This window comes from Scylla paramamosain, chromosome 27 (assembly GCF_035594125.1).
Source record: "Scylla paramamosain isolate STU-SP2022 chromosome 27, ASM3559412v1, whole genome shotgun sequence".
In the NCBI taxonomy this organism is placed as follows: domain Eukaryota; kingdom Metazoa; phylum Arthropoda; class Malacostraca; order Decapoda; family Portunidae; genus Scylla; species Scylla paramamosain.
This window is the reverse complement of record NC_087177.1, coordinates 15,545,196-15,564,408: the sequence shown is the minus strand read 5'-3', so window position 1 is coordinate 15,564,408 and position 19,213 is coordinate 15,545,196. Positions and strand designations below refer to the sequence as shown.

Genomic DNA, 19,213 nt, shown 5'->3' with positions numbered 1-19,213 from the left:
ATTCATTTATTATCTTTTACCTTCGTTTACCGTGATTTTAAAACATCAACTCGATTCTCTCAGCGTGTGTTACTCATTCTAAAATTACAGTACTGGAGGTGTCATGAGCGCCCAGTGTGGCGTTGGTGCGAGTCTGATGGGCTGTGTGTGTCACGGGCGGATGCGTCTCACCGAGCAGAGCATGGAGGGCTGTGGTGGCTGTTGGCGATCGGCAGGATATACAATGCTCATTCAAGTGTCGAATTAAGTGCAATTATTCAGTACCTTGTTCTTTTCTTCCTTTTTTTCTTACTGCCTTATTTTACTCGTTTCATCGCCTCTCCCTCTTTTCACTTCCTCTACCTGTGCAGCAACGCCTTCACCTACTGCCTCACTTCACACGTACCCTGCGTCGCAACATACATCCTCACTCTCTTCTCTCCTTCATTGCCACACTTATCCTCACTCAAGCAAAGCTTCCTCACCTCGTCCTCCTCAACGATCCGAAACTCGAGAAGTGTCGTTTCGTTGACCCCCTAAACCTATATGTTAAGACTCACGATTCAGTCGGTTGTCTCGAAGATGAAGTTGTCGGATTTAGTGTAGCGGTTCCTTCGAAAAATTGTTTCATGTGAAGTGTAAAATGTCACTGAAATCACTCTCAACTTTACTCATCGTCTTTCACATCTATTTTTTCTTTCTCCTTGACGTTAAAACGTTGATACATCCAGTGGATTTGATTCTACAAGTCATAAAATTCATTTAATTTTGCTTAGCAGGTTTATATAAGATAGACTGACTGATTGATTTTCGTCGGTGCAACAACAGGGTTATTAGGCTCTGAGGATAAATTCGAGAAAACTCGTATGTGTATCGATCTAGTGACGAAGAATACGGTATCACTCATCGATAACCACAAGTGTTTGTCACGTTCCAAGCAGGACCCGCCACTCCACCCACCCGCATCTCTCCTCCCTCGGCCCCGGCTTCCCCCCACCGCCAACGAGGCATGTCTGACCTACATTATTATGAGCCCTCAGCACATTACGCGGGTGGAGGCGCACACCACCACCACTGCCACTATCACTCCCTCACTTATTCACGTCTCTCACTTACTTTTCTTTTATTCCATTTTTAACAACTGCAATATGTGCACATCAAAATTATCACAGACTGTCACGTAGATGTAATGTTTTCAGACACAAAAAGCAACAGCATGACTTGTGTTTTTAGTGTCTGTGTGTCATCCAGTTTCCGGAGCACAGGAGTTGTTTTCTACGTGCGATCCTCAAAGTGAGATGAAGAATCGACATAACGGGACCGAATAAATCGTTGGCGACACGAAGTATAACATAAGCTTCCACGGGATCCTCTTATTTTATTTTTGGATTAATAACTGTATGCTCACTACAGGAATATCAAGGTTTGTTTTCCACTTTGAGACAAATATTTTAAGTTATCACTCAAGCTCGAGACTTCCTAAACGCGTTATCTGTGCTTCGACCTTCCCTTAGCCCTCCCTTGAAACAATTCACCATAACACACACACACACACACACACACACCAGGAGACACAGAGGCCTCGGTGACACAAAAAACCCACAGACCAGAAAATAAGTATCACTCAGAGGAAGGGGAGGGAGGAAAGGGGGGAGAGGGAAATGGTGAGAAAATTGAGAGAATTATGATGATGGTTGTGTTGGGGGTGGCGGTGGCATGAGCGGAAGTGGACCTCAGTTATGGCGAAGATGGCGCTTCGTAAATCACTGTGTCGTTGGCGTCTTGAATTATGGCGTCCACAAGGTAGTGAGGGGCGCACCGCATACTTTTATGTCATACCAGTATAATTGCAAAGTTCGAGAAACTAACGTTTAAGGAATGTGTACCAGGAACGCGTAGTAACATTTCCTCATAGAGCGTGGATGAACATTCTGGTTACTTCAACGCCTCCCTCCTACATGTGTAATGTGGATCTGAAATACACCAATGATTTTTTTAAGAGTATGCTATTCTGTCCACTCTAAATTCATACTTTATACTTAGTGTATTTCAGGAAAAACGACTACAGTAGCGTAATGAATAAAGTTGATTGCATCCTCTAGCAGCCTCGAATATTGGCGCAACGAAACAAGGGAAAGGAAAACGGAGAGGAGAAAAATAAGTAAAAAAACAATGTGAAAGATAATTTACAAACACTAGAGGAGGAAGAGGAGGGTGCCACCTGTAACTACGGGAGTCCGCGCCCCGCCGTCCCGACACCCGCAGCACCACCTTGTCAATGAGAGCAATGTGGGTCGAGATGTTGAGTGTTGTGTGTGTATCTATTTGTAACGGTGCTGGTGTGGTTTGTATGCACACACACACACACACACACACACACACACACACACACACACACACACACACACACAGAGGAGCCACAAATTCATCTCATGTCCCTTCCTAATACGTCTCATCTTCTCTTTGAGCTGCTTCACATATCTTCTTGCTTCCCTCCTTCCTCTCTTCTTCTTTTCTTCCTTGTTCTCCTGCTGTTCCCAGTGACCCCTCTTCCTACTGCCACTTCTTTGTTTTTAATTTCTTATGAATCTTTTCTTCCGTTTCAATATTGTTCTCTCTCTCTCTCTCTCTCTCTCTCTCTCTCTCTCTCTCTCTCTCTCTCTCTCTCTCTCTCTCTCTCTCTCTCTCTCTCTCTCTCTCTCTCTCTCTCTCTCTCTCTCTCTCTCTCATCATATTATCTGTTTGGTTCTTCCTTATTCTCATGTCCGTCTCAGGTGATCTCTCTTCCTATTTTTCTTTTCCTTATTTTACATCTTATCTCTTCTCCCTTTTCTCTTTATTATTTTTTTTTTCAATTATTTCTTCAGAACCTCCTTGCCATTTTCTCTCTCGTCTTTCTCTCCATCTCCTCAAATTATCATCATTCTATTCCTTGACCATTCATCAGGGAAGTGAAGAAAAACATCATGGAGCCGCCAAAACACAGTATCACCATATAAGGAAATATTACTGTACAACCACCGCATTCACTCCTTTACCTTATCATTGTACTACACTCTCTTCCTTTTTTTTTTTTTTTTATTCAAATCCATAAAAGGTAAATGCGCAAATTTCTTGCTGTATCCTGTCACGTGCTTGCTTCGCCTCCTCCTCTTCCTCCATCTATCATCCACCCATACCTGGCATTCACTGCTACCCACTGCAGTCATTATTAGGATGTAATTTGCACACTCGTTTAAGTTCAAGAATAAAAATCAAATGCGAAAGAGCAATATTGGCTTGTAAAAAGTCGCCGACAGAGATTGTTTTATTGTGCTTATTAGTGAGTGTGCGTAGATGTGTGGGTGGGTGAGAGAGCAGCGCACCTGGCAGAAGCAATGACAACTCGAGAAGACAGAATAGATGAGCAAAAAATGAGGCAAAAGAAGGTGAATAAGTGGCTTGGCACAAAGAACGTAGGAGGTTGTGGAGGAATGAGAAATAAGAAAAAAAAATAGTACAAAAGAGATGTAAATGGAAAGAAGAGTCGGGTGAAAAGGTGAATTGAAGGACGAAGAGATAAAGAATAGGAGAGCAAATAGTAGTAGTTGTAGCAGTAGTAGTAGTAGTAGTAGTAGTAGTAGTAGTAGTAGTAGTAGTATCTACTCCACGACAATCAGTACTCAACCATCCTCGCTGGTGTTAAGTATACTTGAAGCTCAGGAGCGGAAAATATGGTTGGTGGTGATGATAATGGTGATGATATATAGTAGTAGTAGTAGTAGTAGTAGTAGTAGTAGTAGTAGTAGTAGTAGTAGTAGTAGTAGTAGTAGTAGTAGTAGTAGTAGTAGTGGTGGTAGTAGTAGTAGTAGCAGCAGTAATAACATTTATAGTAATAATGATAATAATCAATAATATTGATAATAATGATAATAATAATAATAATAATTATTATTATTATTATTATTATTATTATTATTATTATTACCATTATTATTATTATTATTATTATTATTATTATTATTATTATTATTATTATTATTATTATTATAAAAATAATAATAATAATAATAATAATAATAATAATAATAATAATAATATTAATAATAAAGGTGATATAAAATAATAATGATAGAATAGTAGGCTCACGATGCAACAAAAAAAAAAATAATAATGATAAAAGTAAAAAGATGAAGCAAATCTAGGCTTCCCGTTAGTAGGTAATAGATTCCTGTGGTGCCACAAGAAGGCTGAGGTCAGTGCACATTAGAGCCTCGTCAGCCCTTGCTTCGGTAGTGCTGCCGAATGTGAAGCAGGAGTTGTTTTACTATAGCTTTATGTTCCCGTGTCTACTCCACGACGATCAGCTCTCAACCATCCTCGCTGGTGCTAAGTATACTTGAAGCTCAGGAGCGAAAAAGATGGTTGGTGGTGATGATAATGGTGATGATGATATAGTAGTAGTAGTAGTAGTAGTAGTAGTAGTAGTAGTAGTAGTAACTAATGTTATTGCGATGGAAGTTAAATTTCTGTCTTTCGTTACTTGCATTCTTTTCTCCCTTCTTCTTCTTCTTCTTCTTCCTCTTTTCTTTGTGTGTGTGTGTGTGTGTGTGTGTGTGTGTGTGTGTGTGTGTGTGTGTGTGTGTGTTTTAGAGGAATTATCTTGTAGGATTTTTTTTTTCTTTGTTTACTGATTTTCTCTTTGACTGTCGCCATGACTGCCGCAGAGGTCCATATCATATCGTCGTCGTAGTCGTCGTCATCATTATTACTATCACCATCATCAAAATCATCATCATCACTAATGTTAACACCACCAACACTACCGCCACCATCACCACCGCCACACCATCATCACTATTGACAAAACACTATTACATTCTAGTAATCCAATAAGGTATCACCCGCACCACCACCACCATCACCGCCACTTCCGTCATCCCCACCACAGGTAGTCATGCCGTCACACACACACACACACACACACAAAACCTTCGGCCTACGTATACACCCTCCCTTTCTTCACCACACCAGTACTGCCTCGGCTTGAATAAATCTTGCAGTGTCTCTTGAATCACCTTGTAAAGTTCACTCACCCACAAATGGGTCGCTGCTCTGAAAACCGGCCAAGGCAAGGCAACAGATTGACGCTCTGCTCCTCTGCGGTGTGCATGGCTGCTGATGTATGGCTATAGGAGGTGTGGGTGTTGGGCTGTGTGGGATTAGGTTTACGTAGACTTTGAAGCTGTGGGATTTGCTACTATTTGGCTATGGAATGGAGGACTGTTGAGGCTGTAGGAACGGTGGGATTGTTGATGGCTGAGTTGTAGAGATTGAAGAGTTGTTAGGGATTCAGGTCTGTAGATGTTGAGCTGTGGGAGTTGAGGTGGTAAGCTCTTGGTTTATGTGAGCTACGAACTTGTGAGTGTTGGGGATGCCAAACCTTGTTGGGAAGTGGGTGCTGGGCTCTGAGGACTGCTGGAGTAGTGAAGCTTGTGGTGACAGTGAGTGTGGAGACGTGGATGTTGTGAGGGGTGTGTCAAGAGAAATATTCCATGCCAGCAAATCGTTCTCGCGGCTCAGTTCTCTTACTTGTCTTCACCCCATCAGCAGAGGAGATGAAACAATAATTTAACCACTCAGGAATGTTCGAATGAGATGGCAACATACGAGCGAAAAAAAAACAAATAAATAAAAGCTATTTAGAATTTGCAACAATTTACTGGCTGTATCCTTGGCGAAATTAATTAAAACTGCATACATATATTCATAAGAATATAATTGCCTTTTGTGTGTTACTTTTTACGAATGAAAGTCTAATTTGTTCAGGATACAGCATCACTTTTGATGTTTTGAATGTATGAAAATCCATAAGGAAACGCATACAAACATTGTCAAATAAGTAAATAGATAAATACAGAAGTAAACAAATAACACCCCTGAAAAATGAGCAGGGGTGACTCAGATTACCATCACACACACACACACACACACACACACACACACACACACACACACACACACACACACACACACACACACACACACACACACACACACATATATATATATATATATATATATATATATATATATATATATATATATATATATATATATATATATATATATATATATATATATATATATATATATATATATATATATATATATATAAACATCAAAAGAGTACAAACAAAAATGCAGGAACGCGTTGCCTCGGGCGACGTGCTTTGGTAAGACAGCGGGTGGGGGGAGGGGGGGGGGGTCGGTCGTGGTGAGGCGGGGGAACAGCACCCCGACAGGCGGGTCGATGGCCCCTCTTTGCTCATATCGCCACAGCCCCATTTTCTCTAAACTTCATCAGATGTTTATCATTTGTTGCCCTTTCCCACCCGTACTTTGATCTTCTTACCTTGCAAGACGTCACAAAGCACATTTATTCAAGATCCTGTTCAGAAGCAGCACCGTCACTGTATAACTGAAAAGTCACTGTTTCAGTATGGTTTTCATGTCCACAAGCCCGCTTATAAATGTGTCTCGGTCTTCCATACGGTGAAACATGTAAATGGATTTCCGGAAAGCTTCATTATGTCAGTGAAGAGGTTCGCCGTAGCAGGTGAAGCCGAGGTGCGGGCGGCAGGGGCGGCCAAGCACGGCGTTGCGCGAGTCTGACCCAGTGCGCCGCGCCAGGTTACTGGGCCGAGGCGCTTCTTTCTCTTGGATCCTCTTATTTCCGCACAAGATTATGAGGCTTTTCCTGTTGTTATTCCCACATAAAAGAATTACTGAAGTCCAACGGAGAGTGCAGCTCTTTAAATAAATTCAGTCTGGAGGGTGGAGGACAAGGAAAGATGTTGAACTGTGATGGTTGCGGTGACAGAGAGAACTCACAAAGACTCACAGTGTATTATTACGCCTCAAGTCGGACAGAGTATTCAAGGAACAAACAGGTGTTGTCACGATGCAGAGGTTAGTTGCTAGGTTGACCCGCAATGTTTCCGGTCGTCGACTCAGAACGGCGTCCGAAGCGGGTAACAGTTGGCTCTGGGGAGAAACGTAATGCAGCAGTCAGTTACTCACCACTGCCACTATTCTCTTGATGTTATATTTCCCCGTTAGTACATTAAGCTTCAGATTAATTCAGTGGTTACGAGAAGTCTTTGGAGCATTTTAATTTTATTTTTTGTTCCTTTTTTATATGTTGTCTCTCTGATTATGTTCATTTGTCCTGTGTGTACACGGAAAGCAGGTGAGGCATTAAATGATGTTCTCTAATCTTGTTTTCTCTCGTGTGTGTTTACCTGAACATCGCACTTCCTCTCATTCTTTTGTAATCAGTTAGTTTTTTTGTGTGTGTGTGTGTGTGTGTAGGAGGGACACTGGCCAAGGGCAACAAAAATCCAATAAAAAAAAATGCCCACTGAAATGCCAGTCCCATAAAAGGGTCCAAAGTGTAGTCAAAAATTGAAGGATAAGTGTCTTCAAACCTCCCTCTTGAAGGAATTCAAGTCATAGGAAGGTGGAAATACAGAAGCAGACAGGGAGTTCCAGAGTTTACCAGAGAAAGGGATGAATGATTGAGAATACTGGTTAACTCTTGCGTTAGAGAGGTGGACAGAACAGAGGTGAGAGAAAGAAGAAAGTCTTGTGCAGCGAGGCCGCGGGAGGGGGGGAGGCATGCAGTTAGCAAGATCAGAAGAGCAGTTAGCATGAAAATAGCGGTAGAACACAGCTAGAGATGCAACATTGCGGCGATGAGAGAGAGGCTGAAGACAGTCAGTTAGAGGAGAGGAGTTGATGAGACGAAAAGCTTTTGATTCCACCCTGTCTAGAAGAGCAGTATGAGTGGAACCCCTCCAGACATGTGAAGCATACTCCATACATGGACGGATAAAGCCTTTGTACAGAGTTAGCAGCTGGGGGGTGAGAAAAACTAGCGGAGACGTCTCAGAACACCTAACTTCATAGGAGCTGTTTTAGCTAGAGATGAGATGTGAAGTTCAGATTATAAGTAAAGGACAGACCGAGGATGTTCAGTGTAGAAGAGGGGGACAGGTAAGTGTCATTGAAGAAGAGGGGATAGTTGTCTGGAAGGTTGTGTCGAGTTGATCGATGGAGGAATTGAGTTTTTGAGGCAATGAACAATACCAAGTTTGCTCTGCCCCAATCAGAAATTTTAGAAAGATCAGAAGTCAGGCGTTCTGTGGCTTCCCTGCGTGAAATGTTTACTTCCTGAAGGGTTGGACGTCTATGAAAAGACGTGAAAAAGTGCAGGGTGGTATCATCAGCGTAGGAGTGGATAGGACAAGAAGTTTGGTTTAGAAGATCATTAATGAATAAGAAGAAGAGAGTAGGTGACAGGACAGAATCCTGAGGAACACCACTGTTAATAAATTTAGGAGAAGAACAGTGACCGTCTACCACAGCAGCAATAGAACGGTCAGAAAGGAAACTTGAGATGAAGTTACAGAGAGAAGGATAGAAGCCGTAGGAGGGTAGTTTGGAAATCAAAGCTTTGTGCCAGACTCTATCATAAGCTTTTGATATGTCCAAGGCAAAAGCAAAAGTTTCACCAAAATCTCTAAAAGAGGATGACCAAGACTCAGTAAGGAAAGCCAGAAGATAACTAGTAGAGTTTTAGTGTTCCTAAAATTTTCATCCTGATATGCCAACCTTCAGAACCCGAGGACCTCCAACAAATTGTCGTTCTTCTTCCCTGACCACTGCGGCTTCTCCATCACTGTAAACCTTAGCTAGCCATAGCCGTTCTTAAATGTCCTGGGAATAATGGATGACGAAAAGGCTTACCGCTGGTCTGTGATTAAAAAGGAGTTAGTGAGATGAAGATAAACAGGAGACAGTGAAGAAAATACTGTGTGGACGAGGATCCCCGTCATTGTGTTTCACGAAGGCTGCAAGCACGACCCACAATTGTCCTACCGCGTGAACACAGTTCATGGAAAGAATGCTGCCGCACGGGAGTTTTGTGGTTTTCTTGGTACTTTATTGGCGAGTGTTATATGTTGCTTAGTTCTGATGTATCAATACCAGGCAATAGTTGTAGTAGTAGTAGTAGTTGTTGTTGTTGTTGTTGTTGTTGTTCTTGTTGTTCTTGTTGTTACTGATGTTGCTGTTGTTGTTGTTTTATGGTGTTGTTGTAATATATGTATTGTGTTGGTACACTGATACATGATGGAAGTCAGAGTAATATAGCTAGAAATACTGATTACACGCACTTGATTGCGAATAACGTCATTGGGGATTGATATCCTTATGAATTGTGGCAAACGGTGAAGCGACAATCGAGTCGTGTATATGAGTCATTTATGGTTCTTTTGGGAGTACTGCCGCACATCAGAAATGTGGGCCAAAATAACACTTCGCTTGGTATTTCTGAACCATAGGAGATACGGTGTCCGCTCATGACGTTGTTAATCGTTACTCGTTCACGGCCAGGGCAGGAGACAACGTGGCCTGTATAGTGAGTGGTCGCTGATATGGAGAGAATATGAAAATATAGCCTAATTCAGCAGCACTGTTGCGTCAAGTGTAAAGTGAAATTTGCAGCATTGAAAAGGAGAAAAAAAGAAGAAAGAAAAATGAAAAGAGATCGTGATGGAGCAGATGCAAGAGGTGATAAGTACAAAGTGAAAAGAACATCTATGAGTAGCCTCATAGTACTGGCTTGTGGAATAAATTTACTGGTATGAACTGAAGTGTAGACGCTGAATGAAGTCCAGGCAAAAATGGCGTAAAATAGAAAAGAGCCGCAGCATTATGACGTGTGACATTGCTAGGTATCTCCCTACCTGTTCATTGCCTCCCCCCACCAACGCTCTCACGTTGGAAAAGTCCTTCGCTTAACACCTCACTACACTGATGTTCCGCGTGGCTGAGCTGAAATCATGTTTATTTTTCTTTTTATTTATCTTCTTTCATCAAACTATGGCTAGAAGTAAAAAAGGATGCATAATAACTTTTTTTATTGTTGGATCTTGAACTAATTCAGGCACCCCACACCTTGATACTAAGTTTCTTCATATAATTATTGTTCAGTTGAATTCCTGTGATTGAATGATTGCTCCTTCGTGTCTCCTCATAATCCATGTTCTTCCCTCCTCCCCGCAACCACACCTGCACAAATATCGACAGTCCACTGGTAGCACGCGCGGCGAACCATGACCCTCAGGCGGCACCCTTTCCTTTCCTCTTCATGAAGCGTGAGACACGGTGGAAAAAAATTAATAAATGAACTATGAAAACGAGGGTAGAATTAATCCAGCAGCTTCCCGACCTTGAATGCGGGGGCAGGTTAGAGGGAGGAGGAACGAGGAGGAACAAGGCCTGGTGTCACCCAAGGCTAAAGGACAGAGTAGTAGTAGTCAAGAAACTTTTTTAATCACCCGTTTATTGCAAAATAGTGTGCATATCATTTGATTTATGTATACATTCTGTTCCGTTTACTGATAATGACCAAATGAATATATAGATGAACATTTTACAAGATAAACGGTTGATATATGAGCATTTTGTTTTGGGTTTGGGATGGCGCAAATATAGAGAAAGACATCATAATCGGGGTGTAATTTTGCGTGAAATTTTCGTGTTCCGTGTTTGCCCATTCGTGCAAGTTGTTGAGGGATGGAGTCCATTGCGGTATCTGGCATAGATTGGAGTCGCTGTGATGTCTCTTCGAGCCCTGGAAGGTGAACAGTGGAGTGCACCTCTGGAATTAGATGGAACTTCAACATTACATTACGCCGTGAAATTATCACACCACTGCGCTCGTACATCATTACCTTCCTTGAGAAAGCTTTCGCCGTTTACTCAGATAAGCTTATATACATAGCTTGTCACATTATGAGTGGCTGAACACAAAACTAGGCACAAAGCGGGCTATTGAGTGTTGTGTAACCAGCCTCATGTTACTCGTCTCTTGGCGCCACCAGTCGCTGCAGTGGCCGGTAAGGCCAGAAGCGGTCGGCAGCGCTCCCCGGCATAGCCACTGCCAGTCAGTGCGGGAAAAGTGCCGTTTAAGGGGGTCAGGATGCATTTTTTTTTCTTTATGGCTCTCCACGTGATCATCATATTCTATTTATTCATATATTCATGTTTTCTTTGTTTCGTCAGCGCGAAAGGGAAGAAAGCTGAGTTCTGTGTCTCTTTATGAGCTATTAGTTTAATTTACGATTTCCTCGTCATCCGATGGAGGTGAAGGAAGAAGAGAGTTACTGAGAGAGAGAGAGAGAGAGAGACTGGGTGGTTGGTAGTAGTGGCTGGGGATCCTGCTGACCCACTGGCCCCCATCACCTCCTTATAGAGGTTCAAAATGCTCCGCTCCGGCAACTGAGAGCGATGATGCCGTTTCTCCCACACACTCCCTTGCCACACCGCCTGATTTAGGGACTCGTTTCCTTCACCTTCGTCCCCTGTTGATGAACTTTGCGGTGACACACACACACACACACACACACACACACATACACACACACACACACACACACACATGACTGCCTAGTCTTGCTGTCGAAAATTGAAGTCTAACCAAGGAATTCGCAAATGACTGTTGTTATTACTATCACCATTGTTTTATATATTGTTGTTATTGGTTTTATTAGGAATTATAATAATAATAATAATAATAATAATAATAATAATAATAATAATAATAATAATAATAATGATAATATCCTAGTAGCAGCAGCAGTAGTAGTAGTAGTAGTAGTAGTAGTAGTAGTAGTAGTAGTAGTAGTAGTAGCAGCAGCAGCAGCAGCAGCAGTAGCAGCAGCAGCAGCAGCAGCAGCAGCAGCAGCAGCAGCAGTAGTAGTAGTAGTAGTAGTAGTAGGAGGAGGAGGAGGAGGAGGAGGAGGAGGAGGAGGAGGAGGAGGAGAAGGAGCAGGTTACACTGTTGTATGAATCATTCAGTACATCAAGTATCGTAGTCAGACTTAACATTTTATTTTTCCTTCCCCAGGGCCGGGCGGAAGGGGACCTCAACGCCCTGGACTCCGCCTCCCTCCCGGTGGAGCATCGGGGTGGCGATCCCTATGGCCCGCCACTCCTAGGGCCACCCATAGGTGGTGGTGGACATCTGTCAGCGCCCCAGAGTGACGCGTGGCCTGTCGACCACCAAGACATGAATACCATTAAGAACCTGCAGGTGAGGCGTGGCGTCCAGGTGCCAGGAATGAGTTCACTTCAGGCTAAATAATAGTGTCCCGTTTTCTTGATCCTCTTCTTGGGAGGCACTATTTAATGTGACTCCAAAATGGAAGGAATGAGTTCGTTCTCTTCCTCAGTAACATTAAAATATATGTGTGGTTTAAGACTTATTGATAATGATGTGCCACCTAATTTATTATAACGTCAAAAGAAATTACAGATAAAAGAATAAAATCAAATATCTTCCAGAACTGCTATTAAACTACATTTTTATTTACTTTAACATTAGGCAGCGTGGATGTTGTAATGGCTTCCTCGTAACCTTCATTTCTTCCTCCTCAGGTACAATGTGAAAAGTCCTTCATGAGAGTATCTGTGGAATTCGAGCGTCCCTTCTATGGCATGATCTTCAGTAAAGGCTATTACAGGTAAGGCATCAGTCTCACCTCTCACGACCTGCTCACTCCAGTACTTTGACGTGGTAACGATAAGAGTTTATAATATTTTCTATCATAACATATTTTCCAGTCATCAACTTGAGAATTTCGATCACTATTTGAATATGTTTATATTTGTTATCATCCATATAATATTTTCTCCTTTATTTAACTATCTGTCTATCTATAATCTACCAAGAATATTTCCATAATTTAATGTACTCATACATGATTATAAAAGTATCTTCTTCGTTTCTTCTCTTCCCATCCCCCTCTTCCTCTTCTAATATCAAAGGTACACAATTCTTCCCTATTCCTCCTTTATTCTTCCTCCTCCTCCATTATCCAAGGTAAACAGTTCTCTTCGCTGATAGACGAACCATCCTCACAGTTTTTTTTTTTTTTTTCTTGTCAGCGATCCGAATTGCGTCCACGTCCAGCCAGGCACAGGTCGACTGCAGGCCCAGTTTGACATCTACCTGAACAGCTGCGGCATGACCACGTCCTCCAACGGGGAGAACTACGGCCAGCCCACGCCCACCGGCACCTACATCGAGAATACAGTCATCGTCCAGTTTGACCCTCTGGTGCAGGAGGTGTGTGTTTGAAAGTGCTATTTTATTACAAGGATTCATGCATGGAAAGGGAAACGTGAGAGAGAGAGAGAGAGAGAGAGAGAGAGAGAGAGAGAGAGAGAGAGAGAGAGAGAGAGAGAGAGAGAGAGAGAGAGACTGACAATTTCACTCGTCTGCAGGTTTGGGACGCAGCAAGGAAGCTCCGTTGCACCTGGTACGACTACTATGAAAAATCCGTCACCTTCAGGCCTTTCCAGGTGAGTGTTCATTCTTTTGTTCATTTTGTTTTGGCAATAATTGCATAAATAATAGAATTCCTCCGTATCGTACACATCATAACATTAAATTATCGTTGATATTTGAATCACCATGATGAAAGAATGCCTTTATGAAATCTATCAACATTCCACAACATTTACTTATCACCAGCTTAGCTTGTGAAACTAATGTGCTTTTATATGACAGGTGGACATGCTCAATGCCGTTACCGCGAACTTCCTGGGCGACAACCTGCAGTGCTGGATGCAGATCCAAGTGGGTAAGGGTCCCTGGGCCTCCGAGGTTTCTGGCATCGTCAAGATTGGACAGACCATGACAATGGTCTTGGCAATCAAGGATGATGAAAACAAGTTCGACATGATGGTAAGGAACTGCGTGGCTCACGATGGCAAGCGGACCCCCATCCAGCTGGTGGACGAGCGTGGCTGTGTCACTCGGCCTAAAATTATGGGCCGCTTCCAGAAGATCAAGAACTTTGGATCCTCAGCTTCTGTAGTTTCATACGCATATTTCAAAGCCTTTAAGTTCCCTGAGCACATGAACGTGCACTTCCAGTGTGTGATTCAGGTGTGTCGCTACAGCTGCCCAGAGCCCCAATGTGGCGGCATTGGTATTGGTTATCAAGGAGCAGGCAGCGAAACCCACACTCAAGTTGTTCCAGGTCCCAGTGCACGCCCCGATCCACGTCTTCCCGCTCACGCCTCTGAACGTAAATCAGATGATGATGAAGGCATTCTTCCAGAAGAGGACAATGATGATGGCCGAGCCATTCCTTATCCCTTGGGTCTCTCCCTCAAGCCAACCAGTGTCAACTTCCCACCTGGTTACCCAAAAGTTAACCGTCAAGGACCTGCCTCTGATATTGCTGGACGACCTCGCGCTCTAGAACTCGAGATTCCCAAAGATGACGGTCGCAGCCGGAGGTCCGTTGTTTCCCATGTGTATCGACGAGAGACCCAAGAAATGAAAGATGTGCCGACTGAGAGGGTCATCCAGGTAGTGGCTGCTGGAGACGTGGCCTTCAACCTCAATGAGGCAAACGAGACTGTCGTCTTTACTGAATCTATGGATAATACATCCAATATATGCATGTCCGCGATTGGGTTCACTGCGGGTTTGGTAATGATGTTGCTGGTGCTGACCATCGCCTGTATAGTGGCGTGCTTCCTCTACACGCGTGTGCGAGCTTTCAATGCAAAGGGCACCGTCACCACCTTTGTCCAGGGCTATGACAACCCCGAGTTTGTGAAGGTGGCCGGCGGTAACTGAGCCACACGACCCCTTACAACAGTGCCATAACGCCGCCCCAACGCCCAAACACCTCATTACAGGCGACTTCCTTGCCCGCGCCTCCTCTGACTGGTCTCTTTTTGTCAGACGCAAGCTGACGCCCGGACTGCCGCTGCCGTCGCCTTCCGGGGCCTAAGTGGCGGTGGGTTGGGCAGGGTGGTGATGGCTTTCTGACTGTCGTCTGTTAATTGGTCATTCCTATTTCTAATTACTTCTCAGTTCCGTGTATTTTTCCAAAGTCAATATATTTGCATGGCCCCTGACACTTAATGGCTTGAGTAATACAGTAATATCGTTCAGTGGTAAATTTCAGCTTTAGTCACAAATTTGCCCCATTGCCAGCGTACTTACTAACAATTCTATCAATAACTCAAACCATTATAGCTTTATCTATAGTTACCAAAGCCACGCTGTCTCCGCCTCCATGGCGGCAGCAACTGTAGTCGGCTAAGATGCTCGAAGTCGACTCTGTATCTAGGGGCCATCACCTCGAGCTTGTGATAGGACTTTATTTTGTTCTACATCCTTTTGTTCTTTACTTATTATTAAGTTAAAATGCTGTTATTATTAACTGGAATTAGCTGGTCTTATTCCGTATCATTTACAATTCGTTTTGCACTTGGACTTTAAGCTCAGCACATCCTCAGCCCTCGTAAGAAACAATGTGCAGTGTGAGACGAGTGTTCCTCGCGCATCTGTAAGGAGTCACTTTCGTCAGGTGTTCGTGTATGATAAAGACAGATGTGTGCAGCCCCCAAAAGCCCCTAGGCGCGCCGCGTCCCCCATGACCTCAACAAGGCATCCCTAAGTACAGGCGTCTCACAGTCCGGCTCAAGGCTTCTTAATTAATAGTCTTGTTCTCAGGTGCCTTGAGCTGAACACAGTGGCAGAGTGAGTATCTTACACACACTAGTACTGAGCCTCAGAGGACACGATGACAACTTACTATGTAGCTTGTGACAACGTTCTTGAGGGGCGCTGGCACGTACACTTCCGTGCTGGCGACGGGCTGCTGCTGTCAGTCTTTACCAAGCATTAGTGTGTGTGTGTGTGTGTGTGTGTGTGTGTGTGTGTGTGGAAAGACAACTTGCACTGGACCACAGGAGGTTTCGCCTCTTGAAAGCGTTACTCCTGAATTTTAAATATTTCCTGTGGGTATTTTCAATATTTATTGTAAATACATAATTTTATTTATTAGTTGAATGTAATATTTATTTGTAAATCTGTAATAAAGCAACAAAAAAATGTCTTCATATTTCTATAGATTCCTTCATAAATGGCTGTCCAAGGAGGTTTACAAGTCTCTGAGAGGGCAAATCTCAGCTGCCTCGAGTTCAGGACGAAAACGGTGATGATTTCACCCTTAAGGTTTTGTGAGAAGGAAAAGAGTTGTCTTTAGAGGGTAGGCTGCGACTGCCTCCTTGTGTTGTGAGACACAAATGGGCAGTTCAGTGAGGTCACAGCTGGGTTTAATGATAAGTTCGCAGCACCCCCTGATCCAGTGCTTCAGTCCTCACTGAGAGTAATTATCGTTTTGGCAGGTGCCTACTGCCTCCTCCTCTGACTGTTTGGTGACAGAAGTCACGAGCAGAATTGGATCTAGAAAGGTTTTAACAATTTCTATTGATGAGGAAGTTTTGGCTGGTTGAAGAATAGCCTTGGCATGATCTCGGGCAGAAAGGTAAAGCACATGATTTTCAGGATACAGAAGAGTCAATTACTGTTTGTGGGCCGCCTCTACATCATGTAAAGCGCGAGAACAGGCTGAATTCGACCAGGGTTTGGAAGGGTTAGGGCGAAGGAAAGAATGACATACATACACCCCCATGCCATACACAGTAACCTTTGTTCTGTGCTCAGTACACAAAAATGGGTCGCTGGGACAGAAGCAGTAGTCATTTCATGGAAAATCAGAATAATTCCTCTTTAAGTCCCCTCCATTACCAAAAGCAAAACGCCAAACCTGCAGTGCCTGTTTCCCGTTCTGCTCGGCGACACACTCCCCGTTCCGCTGTCTTGCTGGCCTTCACTCTGCTAGTTCGCTTTTAGTGCACCCGTAGCCTTTGTGTATATTCTGCAGACCTATGAAAACACTTTCCCAGGCGCTCAGTTGGTTCTACGCTTTTCTCTGCCTGTATTGGCACCTGATTGCCACAACTCCAGCCACACACGCCCGCCCTGATAACGCTGACCATTGTTCAACACATTACAATGGAAATCTCAAGGGCTGGCCTGAGGCATTAGTGAAGCAGATACCTAAGCCTCCTCTCTCCTGTCGGTCTTCAAATTCCTCTCACCATTATATTGTATCACATAATGAACTTTAAAATTAATTACACTTAATTGTCAAAACTTATAATAATGGTCTGCAGTCTACTTCAGAAAACATAACCATTGATTAGCATTACATTACATATCATTTTTATTTGATTCAAGACAATAATTGATTGACTGATTGTAAAAAAAAAGAAAAAGGGGGTGGGGGGAAAATTAGCTGCAACACAGCGGTCATATGACGCAGAAGAGGGAGTGCTTGGTCCACGGAGCCGATGGGCAACGAATCCTCCATTGACAGGCAGACATCAAAGAAGGTGGCACCGGGTGGTCCAAGGATGAGAGACAATCTTTCATCCTTGGCACCGCCGACCACGCTTTAAGCCCCGCCACCTCGACATGGTGACTCCCCGCGGCGAGGAATTCAAGACAAAATTAGGTTATCATTACTTTACTAAAAAAAATATTCAAGACAACACCGAGTCACCATTATTTTAATAAATGCACACGCATAGTTTTTCTTTTTTTTTCATAATAATTTAGTGTTCTCGTGAATCGTGACGCCATAGCGTAACATTGTGGAAGTGGAAGTGGAAGTGGAATGATGTCCCGAGCATTCTGTATAAGCCTTCCTTGCCCTGTCCTCACCTTTTCAGCTTGCCGCCCGTGAGTGACTATGTCTGTCGATGCAGGTTTGTAGAAAAAAATCCTTTCACACATTTCTTAGTTAATTACAAGTAAAATATCAGACAGTGTTAGCTGACTGCACTGGATGGTCGTCTTCTGTAGTATCTGAAAGTGAACACTGTTAGGACCTAAGAACACATTGTGCTTGCAATGTATATCTATATTTATCTATCCATTTATCTATATCTATGTATCTAATATATATATATATATATATATATATATATATATATATATATATATATATATATATATATATATATATATATATATATATATATATATATATATATATATATATATATATATATATATATATATATATATATATATATATATATATATATATATATATATGTATATATATCCGATTGACCGGAGCCACCAGACAAGTGGCAATGTGAATCACCGAAGCTTCATTGATACCGAGTCGACCGCTCATGGAGCCCTCGCCCGCCTCTGCCTGGAGCTTGGCCTGGGGCCTGTGTTTTCTTCTGGACTCTCGCCCAGGCCTTTGAAGTGCACGGACTACACGCTCTCCTTCCGATTTGTACGTGTGTTTTTTTTTTTTTTTTTTTTTTTCGTTCTGCAGAACTCTGGTGCAAGTGCCACCATAACCAATGTGTGTCAGTCTTTCTGTTGTATTTGTGTTGTTAGGCTACACTACATTTGGCGGCGCCCACCTTCAATTTCATGTCGGCCGGGAGGCCTTCTGGTCTCTTACTGGAATTACGTATGCCACCTTGACTCCTGCAAGGTACTTTGCACTCGATTGGCATCACAACTACTTCCCCACAATTCCCGTTGTTGTTCAAGGCTTGCATTGCGGCCGAGTCTTCAGTAACCCCAGCCAAGTCTCTTACGCCCTCTATTCATATCCACTAGGCAAGTATATCATTTGGGATGTACAAAGGAAGCATTAACCTCTTTGGAAGATACAAGTTCTCTATAGTTATAGTGGCTCATCTCCGGTGATGGTGCTGTGGGAGTGGCGAAGATGCCTCACTTGTAGAGGAATCTGCCATGTAACAATCTGTGTAACAATCTGTGTAACAATCTGCCACTGCCTTAGGGCAGTGGCAGATTGTTACACAGGGTTTCTTAATGTGTTGGTAAGGATGTGTCTTGGCGAGAAGTGGGCTAATGGATAGGCATGTTAAGATTTCTAGTCATGCGCCCTCAAGTCAATTCGACCCCTAGTCAATTCAACCCCAGTCACTAAGTACTTATTATTAAGTACACATTCAAGTCATGTGGATAGCAGCGCTTTGAACTTTCAGTGGATTTACTTATAAACACTTGAGGTCAAGTCACATACGTCAAAAACTGTATTCCTGCCACCTTACACTCAGCTTACAAGGTTAATGGTACAGATTTATTGTGTGTAAACATTCACATTAAGGATTGTGTAATAACTATTGTTAATATGTACATACATGTAAATATGCTAAGATTTGAAGATCTTCCTGATCGCTTATTTAGTGATAAAAGTCTTTTAGTTGAAGACCTAAATGCAAGGCATAGAAGTCTTGGCAGCTCATTTGGCAG

At 42.9% G+C, this 19,213-nt stretch overlaps 1 protein-coding gene and 1 long non-coding RNA gene across 5 annotated transcripts in view; one reads left to right on the top strand and one right to left on the bottom strand.

The window, feature by feature from the left end:
• Positions 1–15,912, top strand: part of LOC135114282 (cuticlin-4-like) — a 50,442-nt gene extending 34,530 nt beyond the window's left edge. For all 4 annotated transcript variants that reach the window (XM_064030164.1, XM_064030167.1, XM_064030165.1 and 1 more), the window contains 5 exons: positions 11,936–12,121; positions 12,466–12,551; positions 12,976–13,156; positions 13,315–13,392; positions 13,601–15,912. In XM_064030164.1, coding sequence (XP_063886234.1) covers positions 11,936–12,121; positions 12,466–12,551; positions 12,976–13,156; positions 13,315–13,392; positions 13,601–14,683 — 1,614 coding nt within the window. In that variant the 3' untranslated portion in view covers positions 14,684–15,912. The remainder of the gene's footprint in view (positions 1–11,935; positions 12,122–12,465; positions 12,552–12,975; positions 13,157–13,314; positions 13,393–13,600) is intronic.
• The window catches only part of LOC135114283 (uncharacterized), a 24,118-nt gene extending 7,252 nt beyond the window's left edge, over positions 1–16,866 (bottom strand). The window contains exon 1 of the long non-coding RNA XR_010275474.1: positions 16,668–16,866. This is a non-coding gene — a long non-coding RNA (uncharacterized LOC135114283). The remainder of the gene's footprint in view (positions 1–16,667) is intronic.
• Between the last annotated feature and the right edge of the window lie 2,347 nt (positions 16,867–19,213).